Source organism: Neltuma alba, unplaced genomic scaffold (genome assembly GCF_004799145.2).
Source record: "Neltuma alba isolate B1F8T4 unplaced genomic scaffold, ASM479914v2 tig00005192_pilon, whole genome shotgun sequence".
Lineage (NCBI taxonomy): Eukaryota > Viridiplantae > Streptophyta > Magnoliopsida > Fabales > Fabaceae > Neltuma > Neltuma alba.
In genome coordinates, this window is record NW_021634012.1 from 21582 (window position 1) to 36636 (window position 15055).

The window sequence follows — 15055 nt, forward strand, 5'->3', positions numbered from 1 at the left end:
CAGAAATTGGGACCTGAAACTAAACATTACCTGATTAGTAATCTGCTGTTAAAATTCAAGTGAGTAACATAGAGTGAAGGAGGGCATCAAGGAAGCGCAGTCTCTTTACTACACGTGGCGGGGGAAGTTGGAACCTTCTATGTATCCTCTTTCTCTTAGGACCTGTTTGGAGGGAAGGAAGGGAGGGAGAGGGGAGGTTTTATCCTCACCTTATTTGGTTTGATTAAAATGAAAGGAAGGGGAGGATATTTAATGATCCATTGTTTGGTTCAAGGAAGGGAGGGGAGAGATAGTAATAATCAATTTACCATTTTACCCTTATATATTAGTTTATGTTTTTTATTGATATATTATATAAATTAATTTACCTCTTAATTTAAATTATATAATTTAATAAAAATTCAGTCTTATCATGTTAATATATGTATTAAAAAATTGGCATAGTAATTTTTTATTCTAATCAATATAATAATATATTTAAAATAATCAAATTAACACATTTTATATACTCTAAGAAAAATGAAATTTTATTCTCTTTATGTATCTTTTTTTCCAACTTTAAAATATATTTAATAAATAATATATTTATAAAAAACAATTAATTTTATAATATTATAATTTTTTATTTAAATAATTTTTTATAATATATTTTTAATTATAATATTGTATTTTTTTTTTTTTACTTAGAATGATATATTTTTTATTTGAAATAAATATTATAATAATATATTTTATGGATAGAAGTGGAATATTAAAAAGTCTATAAGGATATAATAGTCCAAAATTTGACTCCCCTCCAAAATCCCAATTTAAAGAGGAGCTAAAATGGAAGAGAGAAGAGAGGGGAGAGAACATTTTAGCTCCCCTCCCCTCTAAAATTTTTAACCAAATGAGAGGAGGGGCTCATTTTCCCTCTCCTCTCCCTCCTTCCAACCAAACAAATCCTAACGTGCGGGCATGGGGGGATTATGTTTCATCACATTCTCAAATCTCGAGTAAAAAACGTTGCGTTGAGAGGGACAGCCGCAACTCCGATCCCCGTGCAATTAGAACATTATTGTTTCATGGATGAAGAAGAAAGAAATCCGTAGAAAAACATAAAATTCCACTTTCGTCTACTGACATTGTCTTACACGCCTTACGTACTCTTCACCGAGATTTCTCTTAGTGATGATACTGTGAGCAGAGCAGTGTTGGAAAATGGTGACACTGCATTATTCACAGTTGTGAGGAGTGAACACACACGGGTCAAGCTGCATAACTAAACTACCCAACTTTAGTAACTAAACTTAGTTAGTTAAGAATTAAATAACAAAATATTAACAGCTTTTTCATGCAGAAATCATTTATCGAGTATTGCGTTGACTATATAGGATCATTTACTGACAAGGGGGTGGGCGACTGCGACGCATGTGAACAGTATTAATGCTTATCAATAAGCTAACATTATTTTTATTTTGCCCGAACAAATATGCATGTCCAGAATTTCTAGAATCAATAATACACACACACGTTATAAATGCTATTCCTATATATCCCATGTTATGTTTTAAATTCCCCCAGCAGACTTGTGCAGCTCTTGACAGTCTAGTCTCAAATTTTTTCTGGGGCAACTCCACGTAGGAGGGAAAGTTCATTGGGTTGCGTGGAAATCTTTAAGTAAATCGAAGAAAGAGGGAGGTATGGGTTTTAAGGACTTCATGGGGTTCAATGACGCTCTGCTAGCTAAAACGGCCTGGAGAATTATTCATCAACCTGAGAGCCTTTGGGTAAAGGTTCTGAAGAGCTTGTATTTCCCTACAACTTCTTTTATGAAGGCCGAAAAGGAGCACAAAGCCTCATGGGTTTGGGACAGTATCCTAACGGGTAGAGAATTTTTAAAGAAAAACCTGTGCTGGCAAGTTGGTAATGGCCACAGCATTCAAATCTGGAAAGATCCGTGGATTGCTGGTGCTAAGAAATTTCTATTAGCCCCAAACTCGAATGCTATTGTCAACCCGGACTCCCTTGTGTCTGATTTAATAGAGAGAAGGCAGTGGAATCTCTCATCGATCTCAGACTGTACTGAACAAAGTTTCGTTGATAAAGTCCAGGCTATACATCTTTCTGCCATACCCCGGGATGATAATTAATTTGGGCAGCAGCAAAGGATGGGAATTACAATGTGCGTAAAGGCTATAGAGCAGCTTTGTCTGCCTCTAATGATAATATGTTATCTGTTCGAGCCTCCACATCCCGTAAGGTGGATACAAGGATTTGGGCTGCAGTATGGAAGCTGAAAGTAGCACCAAAAATTAGAAACTTTATTTGGCGAATTTTGAATCAAGTGATTGCCACTAAGGATGCCCTATACAAAAGAAAATGCTCCCCACACCCTGTTTGTCCTGCGTGTGGTGATGCTTCTGAAACTATTGAGCATTTATTTCTTCTTTGTGATTGGGTTAAAGTGGCCTGGTTTGGTTGTGCTTTGGGTCTTCTCATTAATCATGCCTCTATTACAAGTTTTGACTTTTGGCTGGAACAATTTATGCTTACTGATGTTGATGAACCGGATTATAGAAGTGCCTATGTGGCAACTATGTGCTGGCATATATGGAAGCTTCGATGCAGATGTGTTTTTGAACAGGAACAGCCTAATCCTTCTACTATTATTGAGTTAACAAATAGAAGTCTACAAGAATATTGGGAGGTAAATATTCCAGACGCTGCAGCACCAAGTACTGGGGTCTCCAAACCTTTAATTAAGTGGAGGAAACCTCAGTCTCCAACAATCAAGATTAACTCTGATGGTGCTTTCAATAGTAAAGATCATAAAGCTGGAATTGGTGTTGTGTGCAGAGATAGCAAAGGATCTTTTTTGAAAGGGTGGATGGAACATGTACAAGCCCAGTCTGCTATCCATGCTGAAATCCTCGCTGCTGCTAAAGCTGTGTTGTTAGCTAATGATTGGAGGCACTTATCTATTATCATAGAGATGGATTGTAAGGAATTATTCAGGTCCTTTACCTCTAAAAGCTTCCATGGTTGTCCCTGGACTGTTCACAGCTTAGTATCTGATATCTTTGATCTGTTGCAGGAATGACGTTGCATCTCCTTTTCTCTAATTCCTCGAGCAGGAAATGTTGCTGCCGATGCTTTGGCTGCCTTAGCTTTAAGGGAGTTGGGACCTAACGGTCTGATCTTTGAATCACCACCTCCTCTAGCTTCTATCCTCCGTCGGGAAGCTTCAGACGTTGAACCAGATTGTGAGTACCAGCTCTTCTTAGATGCAAACAGGGAAGGGATAGGCTGATGTGCCTCGGCCTTGGTGTTTTATCTTTCTTCTAGCGCTGCGTTTATTTCTTGCTTTTGTTGGACCTTCCCTTTCCGTTTGGCTTTTAATGAACGCATCTTCTCTGGTAATAAAAAAAAAAAAAATACACACACACCATACCACGCTGGTTCTTAATACATAAGTCGCGTGTAACACTATCGTACTAAGAAATGTATTAAATTAACAAATCTTTTTAATTTTATTCTTATTAAAGTTTCTCTCTCTCCACATTTAAATGTCATTCTCTCATATCTTTTTCTCTTATTTTTTTTAATAAGAATTAATTAATGATGAAATTGGGAATCAAGTACTCCTCCGGTCATAAATATAAGACCTTTATACTAGTGTGTATAAGGTTCTTATATTTAGGACCGAAAGAATATTAAATATAACATAAGTGACTTACACTTATGATGACATATTTATCAGCGGTTATAATAAGTCTTGACAACATTTTCTCCGTCAATGCTTCTTCCATATATAACTAATAACTCACTCCTTGCCCTCATCGCGATCTAATTCTCTCAGTGAAGTGTGTGTTTCAAATCTGTTTGTGCCATGTACAGTATCTAGGCAATGCTATAAGCTTTATAAATAACAAACACACACGCACACGCACACGCACACGCACACGCGGATAACACTTATGGCATAACATAGAAAATAGGTTTTTTGTCACACTTATTTATGAACAACAGTAAGTAATTCTTGGTCACAGAAATCCAAGATGAGCAGACTCAATTAACCATTTATAATGTACAAAAAAATTATGATGCTTGCTTTTTTTCTTTAGCCAACTATTGACATATCCAATTTCTTGAGAAAAATTATATCAAATAGTAGTTCAGATCTCAACTAAACAATCTATAATGACATTTGATGAAAATAACTTTATGGCATTTCAAAGCAAACACTTGGTTAATTTCATATGACTATTCTTACTAAAATTGATACACGAAGTGAATTCAGAAAACACAAGTAATTCGGCAAGGAAACGACGTCGTTATATGAGTAACAAGAAGTACAGAAGTGTCGTGGTCTTCTAAATCAGGATAGATTCAACATCCTGTTATTCAGTACATCATCAATAAAACGGCCCAAGTGCGAGAAAGAAGATCCACCCTCCATTAATGCCTTCCGACTCAGCTCACTCATCTCCTTCACCTTCTTCCTCCTCTCACTTTCTCTCTTCATCACCTCCTTTATCCCTTTCTCTATTCTCTCCCCACTTATCATTCCCGAGTTGCTTCCATTCTTGAAGTTCATCCTATAATCCAATGAGATCTCTACGCCTATCTTCAACTCATGGACCAGTTCGAAGGCGTTGGCTTGTTGCTCTGCGTACAGCGGCCACGTCGCAACTGGCACTCCAAAATACACACTTTCCAGGATGGAGTTCCACCCACAGTGGGATACAAATCCCCCCACCGCTTTGTGGCCCAGTACTCGAGCCTGGGGGGCCCACCCGATGACTTTTCCTATGCCCGCCGTCCGATCTAAGAACCCCGCCGGCAACACCTCTTCTGGGTCTGAGTAATCGGTGATGCCTTTTGAACCCTCCCGCGGGGGCTTTCGCAGAGACCACAAGAAGCGGACCCCACTGTTCTCCAGAGCGGATGCGATTTCTCTCACTTGATCCTCACCGAAACAACCCCGGCTCCCGAAGCACAGGAACAAAACCGATGACTCGGGTTGATCGTCAAGCCACTCAATGATGTCCGATCCTTGTTGACGCCTTTCATCATCCTTCGCACTTAAGATGGGCCCCACAGGATAGATCCGGGTACCTCCTTCCGAGAGCGAGTGAATCGCCTGCGATTCAAGTTCCTCCAACGTATTTACGATGATACCGTTTGATTTACGAAGACCCCTGACGTACTCGTCCACAAAACCCTCCCACTCCTTCTCCAGGACTCCTGAGGGCAAAACGTTGGCTGGCACCGGGTTCGCAAAACTCGGGATGATCAGCTCGGTGCCGGAATCCTTGAAGTTAGGCGCCGTCGTGTCGTAGATACCCTGTTCCCGCAGTGCGTGAAGATGAAGCATCAAACCAAGATATGCAGCGCCGGAGGTGTAGAAGACGACGGCGGGAACCCCCAGGTCGTTGGCGACGTCGATCATTGCGGTGCAGAACATGTCGACAACCAATGCGGCGAGTCGGGGAGAGTCCGGGTTGGAGTGGGACTCTTGAATGAGGTCGAACAGAGCCTGTTTGAGGAGGGGTATGCTGTTTTGGACGAGTTGATGTAAATACGGAGCAGACTGAGATTCGTGAATTGGGAGGTGAATGAGCTGAAGGCGCTTGGGGAAATTAGGAGAGGAAGTGAGAGAGTCGGTGTAGGCATCGACGTTGGTGGCACCTGGTGCCCTGACGACGAAGACGGTGATGGAGAAACGGTGGTCGTGGTCGATGAGAAATTTGGCAAACTCCACGGTGGACACGAGGTGACCCATACCGGGAGCAGGAATGAACACTAGCCGTGACTTCGTCATCGCGGAGATGTTTATGTCTTACTGAACCGAACAGCGAAGGAGATACTTAGAAAGAGCAATCTAATTAAGCGTAGGATTCTATAGAGAACTCATCATCGCCGTGCAGCTCAAGGATTGGGGCGAAGAAGTAAGAAGTGAAACCCGGCTCTTCAAATATCGTCAGGAAGAGGAGGCAAAGCAACACACGGCTTTGCTGCTAATTGGTAAAACTGGGGACGCGCATTATGGTTTGACTGTGGAATAATGGGTGTAGATGTTGCACGCTATAAAATAGTCTGCTAATTGGTATCAAATATTAACAAAAAAAGTATACAATAAATATTAAACCATAAAATATAATTTCCAAAAATATCAATAATATTTTTTTAAAAAATATCATTCATAATTTAATTTTACGATTCATTATTCTTTTAAATTTTGTAATCATTTGTTACATTGATATAAATTATTTTTTTTTTCATTTTCTCCAGAAATAAACCTCAACGACCAGATAGGTCAAAGTTTAACATGTGTTAGTAACTCAGGGTAACGCTCTCCTGTGCACTGTAGAATAACAACTTTGTTCCCGAGGGTTAAAAGAAACCTAAATTTTGCGTTAAAATTAAATTTTAAATTCATCTAAGCCTTCCGACTTCAATGAACCTTTTGACATTTAGCCCAAATAATACTCTCTGGTTCTTAATATAGGACCTAATTATTAAGTTAATTTTAGTCATAAATATAAGACATATTTATCATATTTATCAGTTTTTTCTAAATTACCCTTGTAGATATTTCTTTTACCATAATCAAGTAGAAGAGGGAGGGAAGATATTAAGAAATATGATTATGGTATTTTCAGAAAAACATGTCATATTTCTTATAATTAACCAAATTATTTAAATTTTTTAATTTAATCAAATTAGTTAAATAGGTCTTATATTAAGTACAGGAGAAGTAATAAATAATGAATCTTTTTGACGGCAAGCATCCCGAATTCCACGTTCTTTATAATTGCACATGGGAAGCTAAAGTTTTGTGAGAAGAGTTGTAATGTGGTGATTATAAAAGTCTCCTACGGAAGAATTTGGAAAAAATTTTGGGTCTGGCAAACGAAAAGCACCGCAACATTATCTCTGAAGTATGCTTAATTGCTTGTCGCGCCTTGACCTTCTTCCTCACCTCACAGTACTCACTCTCCATTTCCTCTTATTTACGTTCCATTAACAATGTGCTCATTCTGTTTTTTGGTGAAGTATTCATTTCAGGTGGAGACGTTCACCATTAATACTCCCACAAGCAATTATTTTAAATTTTAAAAATAAACCTATATATTGAAAGCCACAACTTTTATTGAAAAAAAAAAGCAAAAAAATCAACTGACAAAGATGACCTGGCAGCTAACTTTGCCGGTTGCAAGTAAGGAAGCAAACACAAAATATGCGAGAAAACGAGGTGGTCTTCATCAATCTGCGTAGCCTCAAATCCTATTATTCAGCACATCGTCTATGAAACGGCCCAAGCAAGAGTAGGAAGATCCTCCCTCCATTAAAGCCCTCTTACTCATCTCACTCATCAGCTTCACCTTCTTCCTCACCTCACTCTCCTTCTGCATCACTTCCTTTATGCCTTTCTCTATTCTCCCTGCACTTACCACACTGCTCCATCCTCTCCTGTAATCCAGGCAGATCTCCACCCCCAGCTTCAACTCACGCACAAGTTGAAATGCGTTTAATTGTTGCTCCGCAGCAAGCGGCCACGTCGCAATGGGCACGCCGTAATATACACTTTCCAGGATGGAATTCCACCCGCAATGCGACACAAAGCCTCCTATTGCTCTGTGAGCCAGAATTTGGGCCTGTGGAGCCCAGCCTATCACTCTTCCATTCTCACATGTCCTCTCTAGGAATCCCTCCGGAAATAGTGATAGTTGTTCCAGTTCAGAGTAATCGCTTGGCGGTTCCATGGAACCCTCGGGCGGGGGCTTCCGTAAAGACCACACGAACGGGACCCCACTTGTTTCAAGAGCGCGTGCGATCTCTGTCACTTGATCTTCCTCCTCGAAACAACCCCTACTTCCGAAGCACAAGAATAGAACAGACGAAGGAGGTTGATCATCAAGCCACTGCATGACGTCTGATCCTTTTGGAACTGTTCTTTTGTCCCCTCTGCCGCTTAAGATGGGTCCGACGGGATAAATGGTGAAATCACTCTTTGAGAAAGATCGGACGGCATGGGATTCAAGCTCCTCGAACGTGTTTACTATGATGCCCTTTGCCTTCTTCATCCTGCTTGTGTGATTGAAGAAAAATAGCTTCCACTGCCTGTCCAACGAAATCCCAGGGAAAACACTAACAGGAACACGGTTCACGAAACTCGGGATGGCAAACTCAGAGCCCGAGTCCACCAAGTCAAACGCGGTCGTGTCTACCTTCTCTTGCTCCCAGAGCGTGTGAGTATGAAGCTTGAACCTTAGAAAAGCAGCGCCCGAGGTGAAGAACACAATGGTGGGAACCCCGAACTCGGTGGCCACATCAATCATGGCTGTGCAGAAGACGTCCACAATGAACCCAGCGAGCCGTGGCGAGTAGGGATCCGACTTGAGTTTGGACACAGCATCTCTGACATTGGGTTTCTGGTCTTGAATGCGAGAGTCCAAAACGGCAGATGGATGAAGAGAGTGAGAGTTGGTAGGGTCAGGGAGGGGAGGAAGGAGAACAAAGTGAAGACGTTTTGGGAAGGACAATGAGGAAGTGAGGGAGAGAGTGTAGGCTCCGACGGTGGGATCAGATGGTTGTGTGATGATGAGGAGGGTGATGGTGAGGCGGTGATGGCGGTCGATGAGAAGCTTAGCGAACTCGACGGCGGGCACTAGGTGACCCATGCCTGGTGAGGGAACGAGCACTAGTTGCGAGTCGGTGTTCATCTGGTGAGTGGAAGTGAACACTGAATCAGTCTGCTGCTTGTTGTGATGGTGATATTGCGACCAGAGCTACATGAGTGCGAAGCCACTTGTCTTTGGTATATATAGTAAGTGTTCAGGTTTAAGTTGTGTGGGCAAATGTGTTTAGATATACGGACGATGCGTAAAAGATGGTAACGAACTGATACGTACTATACCCGAAAGTGGTTAATATTCTGTTAATTAGTTTTTGATGAAGTTAGTAACTTAACTAGTTAGCTTATCTCTGGAGCTTTTCATATATGTGTGCGCGAACATATATGTACGTTCATTTAAATAGTGGGAATAATTACAAGAAGTGATTTGTTAGTGTTTGGGTGACGACAAGATCATTTATTGACAAGGGGCAGGGTGGGCGACTGCACCTGATCATGTGAATAGTACTAATGCTGAACAATAATAGAGGTGCTTTCGCTTTGTATGAAAATTTTGGCTGATGAATCATTATTATTTTTGCTCCAACATGTATGTCCACGACGTTCCATAATTCACTCCTCATCTTGCCGACTTGCCCCAAGTCTAAGTGGATAAGCGTGTAGGTGGAGGTGCAGGCCAATCGCATTCAAGTAAAATCACTCGAATGCTAAAAAGTTGGATTCTGTTTGGTAGAGAGACCTGGATCTGTACTTCAATTGAGAGAGAAAAGAGAGATTGCGAAGCAAACTGCTGAAGCCAGAAGGTGACAGGTGAATGCTAAAACAGCACAAACTTGGAAAAATAACTTTGACTTCTTTGGGGAAAAGAAAGAAAGAAAGAAAGAAAAAAGATGCAAGCATTAAAAGAATTTTGATAAAAAGTTAGCAATATCAACCTTATTGTCAGTTTTTGTAATGAAATTTGTCACTAACCTATGTCATCAGACTTCTTTCTAATTATAATTACGTGGTGATTTTCTCGATAAAGAAGCATAGAGAAATGAAATTTCTTTATTTTTATTGATATATATATATATATGAGAATAAACTTGACGTAGCTTGAGGACGGTGGCTACGTTGCATGAGTAGCCATAACCCAACTTGACGTGCTCGAGCTTGACGGACCGTGGGAAGTCCCGTAAGCGTCGCCGGATTTTGATTAGCCATAACCCATCTGAGCCGTTAATCTCTCCTTACCCATTTCCACATTGTTGCTTGTGCTTCCCATTCTCTCTTTTTTCTCTATGTCTTGTTCTCTGTGCTTCTCTGTGCCGTGAAATGGAATGCGTCTGTGCTAGTGTTGGAGACTGAACGTGGGTGTCTGTCTGTGGATTTTGATTATATTGTCCAAGAGGTGGAGGTCTGCCTTCTTTTGTAAACCTCAGTTCCCTTTTATTCAACTGAGTTTTCCACTTGGCTGGAAGCTGAATTACAATTGACTACGCAAGAAAAATGCAAATGAAATACTGCAATGAAAAAAAGAGCTCATCCTTTTTTCTTTAATAATGTTTAAACATTAATCAGGACAGGATATGAATGTTGTTCATGAATATATGGATCTTATCCAGGAAAAAAAAAAGACAAATAAATGAGTTTAAAAAATGCACCAATAGTAAAAACACACAGTGGTTTGGCGAAGGCACTGGCAAGAAAGGTACTGCAAAGGCAGGGAACAGGGCGAAGGCAAGAAATGTCCGGCAAAGGTTGGAAAGGGCAATCAAGTACGATGTCACCACATTAATTTATTAGCTCTGTTTTTTATCTAGAAAAACACAGACAAACAAAGATGTAAATTAAGTTGTAACTTGGTATTATTTTAGTTGGATATCATGAATTTTAATAATGTTACAACAGTGTGGAAACACATTATAAGGTGGAATCGGCACCTATCAATACAAGTTTTTCATTTTTATGACACGGTATATAAGCTGCAAATTAAAAAAAGCATTAATATACTTATTTTATTTCATGATCTAATAACCAAAGCATGCAAGCCACATACCTTGGAAATGAATCTATCATAAGTAAGCTTGTGGTTGCTGTCAGGGTGAGTCCTCCGCACCATTCTCTCGTCCATACATAAAATATGCTACTTGGACCATGGAAAAGAGAAGTATTATTGCAATGTTGTTGTCTTGAGTAAATTAGTGGGAGAGATCAACATCGTATTTCCTTTCTTCGTTTTTATTATTGTTCCCGTCGTGGGCATGACAGCGTGAGTTTTGTTTCTACTATTGCTTTTTTATTATTATTATTATTATTTCTTTAACTTTATGTTCCGGTCATCAAGCTGCATATTTTTTTTCAAAAGAATCTTAATAAAATGTTAGCAATATCAACCTTATTGTCGTTTTTTATATCGAAAATTTTCACTAATCAAATTTTTTATAATTAAATTTTTTTCAGAATTACATGGTAATTTTCTCGATAAAAATGCACAGAATAGTGAAAAATTCTTTATTTTCATTGATATAAAGATGAGAATAGACATCTAAAATCATCAGGGTAAAACCGCTCGGGTTACGTAACAGTACAATGCATTCAATTTTAAAGATAAAATCTTGTTTATAAATAAACAATGTGGATGGCTTCACAACCTATCATTCAATATATCATCAACGAAACGACCCAAGTGAGAGTAGGAGGACCCACCTTCCATCAGTGCCTTCCGACTCAACTCACTCATCTCCTTCACCTTCTTCCTCACCTCACTCTCCTTCCCCATCACTTCCTTTATGCCTTTCTCTATTCTCTTCCCATTTATCACTTCCGACGAGCTTCCTTTCCTGGGATCCATGCTATAATCCAATGATATCTCCACCGCCATCTTCAACTCTCGCGCCAGTTGAAACGCATTGGGTTGTTGCTCTGCGTACAGTGGCCACGTGGCAATTGGCACTCCAAAATATACACTTTCCAGGATAGAGTTCCACCCACAGTGAGACACAAATCCTCCCACTGCGTTGTGGCCCAGCACTTGCGCCTGCGGCGCCCACCCTATCACTTTCCCGATACCGTCCGTCCGATCTATGAACCCCTCCGGCAACACCTCTGATGGGTCTGAGTAATCGGTAATGCTTGTTGAACCCTCTGGTGGAGGCTTTCGCAGGGACCACAAGAAGCGGACCCCACTGTTCTCGAGTGCACTTGCGATTTCTCTCACTTGATCCCCACCGAAATAGCCCATGCTCCCGAAGCACAGGAACAAAACCGATGACTCGGGTTGATCATCAAGCCACTCAATGACGTCCGATCCTCGTTGACCCGTTTCATCATCTTTCGCGCTCAACATGGGCCCCACAGGATATATCCTGGTATCTCCTTTCGAGAGGTAGTGTACCGCCTGCAGTTCAAGCTCCTCGAACGTATTTACTATAATACCCTTCGCTTTCCGAAGACCCTTGACGTAGTCGTCCACAAATCCCTCCCACTCCTTCTCCAGCAGGATTGTGGGCAAGACGTTAGCGGGCACCGGGTTCGCAAAACTCGGGATGTTCAGCTCAGTGCCGGAATCCTTGAAGTTAGGCGCCGTCGTGTCGAGAACACCCTGTTCCCTGAGTGGGTGAAGATGAAGAATCAGACCAAGAAATGCAGCACCGGAGGTGTAGAAGACGACGGCGGGAACCCCCAGGTCATCGGCGACGTCGATCATGGCTGTGCAGAACATGTCGACGACGAAGGCGGCGAGTCGGGGCGAGTCCGGGTTGGAGTGGGACTCTTGAATGAGGTCGGACGCAGCCTGCTTGACCAGGGGGATGCTGTTTTGGATGAGTTGGGGTAACTTCTGAGCAGACTGAGATTCGTGAGTTGGGAGGTGACTGATGTGAAGGCCTTTGGGGAAAGTAGGAGAGGAAGTGAGAGAGCCGATGTAGGCATCGACGTCGGCTGCGTTCGGTGCCTTGATGACGAAGACGGTGACGGAAAATCGATCGTCATGGTTAATGAGAAGCTGGGCGAACTCCACAGTGGACACGATGTGACCAATACCGGGAGCAGGAATGAAGACCAGCCGTGATTTCGTCATGGTGGATATACGCCTATAATACTGAACTGAATAACGAGGAATCTGCAAAAGGGAAGGAGATACTTAAAAAAGAGCAATCTAGGCGAAGGATTCTAGAAAGCTCGTTGCCGTGCTGCTCAAGGCTGAAGCATACTAGATTGGAGCCCTTAGCGTGAGGCTGGGGCTAGGAAATGAGAAGCGAAATACGGCTCTTCAAACTGGGGGGAGAGAGAGAGGGAGAGAGAGAGGAAGCAAAGGGGCACACGGCTTTGCTGGTGATTGGTGAAATTGAAGATGCGGCAGGGAAGGTGCTGATATTTCAGATTCGTGGTCTGCAAGGAATATATTACGCCACTTTTCAAATCGAGGAAGTCCACTCATATTTAGAATAATAATTATGTGGGTCAAAAAAAATTTATAGGGTTGGAGCGTAATCAAACAGTACGAGTAGAATTGCTGCAGGTATTATTTTAGATGAAAAAGTAAACGAGTAGTAAATGACATCAATCAAGTATTAAGAATCCGTTTGGTTTGATATGAGAAAAATAAAAAATAAAAAAAAGACAGAAATTTTTTTAATAAGTTTATTTTACAAAATTAAAAAAATAAGGTTAAAATTTGTTAATTAATTTTTTTTTTTTACTCTTCACTTCTCCAAGCTTTTGAAACAAGCTCATTAAAATTTTTTTCCTCTCTCGTTCTCTCTATTTTTCTCATGCTAAACACACCCGAAGAAATAGCATAAAATAAATATTACGCGACAATATTTGCATGTAAAATTTTAAAAGAAATTTACTGTAATCTGCTGGTAACTTAAAATTTTTCTTTGTCCATTTTAAATGACCGTGTGATTTTCTAAAATTCTATACAAGTGTCTTCATCTGGATATTTTAATACTTATTCCCTTTTTCAAAAATATTAATAATATTTTTTCTGAAAAATATGTGTCCTTCCTGAAGAGCAGGTAGGTCAAAGTTTAACGTGTGTTGACTGTTGACTTACCCCAAAAAAAAAAAAAAAAGTTTAACGTGTGGTGGTTACTCAGTGTTATACCCTCTGCGCTGTTTAATATTGGCATTATGTCCCTGGGAGTTAAATGAGACCTCCATTTTCGAGTTCAATGACCCTCTCGACGCATAGCCCAAAATATAATGAGCATCCCGAATTCCACAGTGCACATGGGAAGCTAAAAGTCGTAAGCTCAGAGTCTCTGTATTTCCTGTTATCAATTTTATTTTCCCTGCTTCCTTTGTTTGCAGTGTTATTATTCAATTCCTGTTATCAATCTAACTGAGTTTTATAAGATCGTCTTCTCAGATTCTGGGAAGAAAGGCACGTTCATTTCCAACATCTCAATCTTCTTTGTTTTTGTTTTAATAAAGTCCACGCAGGACTTTGCAACATACAGGTAACATTCCAACATATAGAGTCATATTGGTCCTATGTGTTTATTTACGTTGTCTTATTCTTTTAACCCTAAAAGAACAAATGATTGGCTCCTACGCAAGTTTCAGATATTAGATCCCCTGGGATAAAAGTCAAACCTTGGCAAAATATATACTAAGATCTCATTTAGCTTTTATTTTAATAATAAATATAAGCCCTCAATTCACATTTTTCTCACATTTTTATATTTTTTTTAAGATAGTCTTTCTAATAATAGTAGTTCTAACCAATACATTTGAATAGTAAGGACATTTTAAAACAGACTATCTTTTTATTACAAATAACTAACTTAACTTATTTCTTTAACATTCTCAAATTAATTAGTCAACTAGTTCTTATAATTAGGATCGAGGGTAGCAACATTTAATCTTGACTATTTAAGAAACAATAATTTAGAAATTTTGAAGCAGTTCATCGCAAATATCTGGCAAGCACATATTGGGTTTTGCTAAAGACATACATGTAAAATAGAACTGAGAATATGGGTGGGGCCTACGGGCTAATCTGCCGCAAAGAAGCAGGTTAGTGTTGGTGATTTGCTAGCTCGCCAAGGTACACGTTATTCCAACTGACACTGCATAACCCGTGGGTTGGCGGGTTAGTCCTCCTAACCAACCACTTTTTTTTTCACACAAATAATATGTTATTATATCTGAAAATTTTATTTTCTCATTTACATTTCATTTTTCACGTTGCCTATCTAAATCAAAAATATTAAAAAAAAAATATAACATACTACATCTATAATAAAACTTCAACAACTACAATAAAATATAAGACAATATTTATTACAAAAAAATTGTTTTAGAAAAACATTATCAATGAACTTTAAGAAAAATTAGATAGATGCACTTCTAATTTATCAAGAGATAATTTTTTATATCAAATATTGTACTTATATGAAAAGATTGTAGAATTTATCACTTGATGAATTAATGTGGAAT

General features: G+C 39.9%; 3 protein-coding genes across 4 annotated transcripts; all 3 read right to left on the reverse strand.

Annotated features, from left to right (window-relative positions):
- Positions 1 to 4207: 4207 nt before the first annotated feature.
- LOC114747039 (UDP-glucose flavonoid 3-O-glucosyltransferase 6-like) lies at positions 4208 to 10563 on the reverse strand. 2 transcript variants are annotated; one of them, XM_028935325.1, is made up of 2 exons: positions 10559 to 10563; positions 4208 to 5681 (listed from the first exon to the last, which is right to left on the reverse strand). In XM_028935325.1, the coding sequence occupies exon 2, from the start codon at positions 5447 to 5449 to the stop codon at positions 4361 to 4363; it is 1089 nt and encodes a 362-aa protein (XP_028791158.1). In that variant the 5' UTR covers positions 5450 to 5681; positions 10559 to 10563; the 3' UTR covers positions 4208 to 4360. The 2 variants fall into 2 exon arrangements, with proteins under 2 accessions (XP_028791158.1, XP_028791157.1); XM_028935324.1 differs by lacking the exon at positions 10559 to 10563 and having other exon boundaries at positions 4208 to 5951.
- On the reverse strand, positions 7266 to 8769 carry LOC114747045 (anthocyanidin 3-O-glucosyltransferase 2-like). The gene has a single exon (XM_028935329.1). The coding sequence runs from the start codon at positions 8709 to 8711 to the stop codon at positions 7266 to 7268; it is 1446 nt and encodes a 481-aa protein (XP_028791162.1). The 5' UTR covers positions 8712 to 8769.
- A 542-nt stretch (positions 10564 to 11105) lies between the features above and the next one.
- LOC114747038 (anthocyanidin 3-O-glucosyltransferase 2-like) lies at positions 11106 to 12767 on the reverse strand. Its single transcript, XM_028935323.1, has one exon. The coding sequence runs from the start codon at positions 12684 to 12686 to the stop codon at positions 11253 to 11255; it is 1434 nt and encodes a 477-aa protein (XP_028791156.1). The 5' UTR covers positions 12687 to 12767; the 3' UTR covers positions 11106 to 11252.
- Positions 12768 to 15055: the final 2288 nt, after the last annotated feature.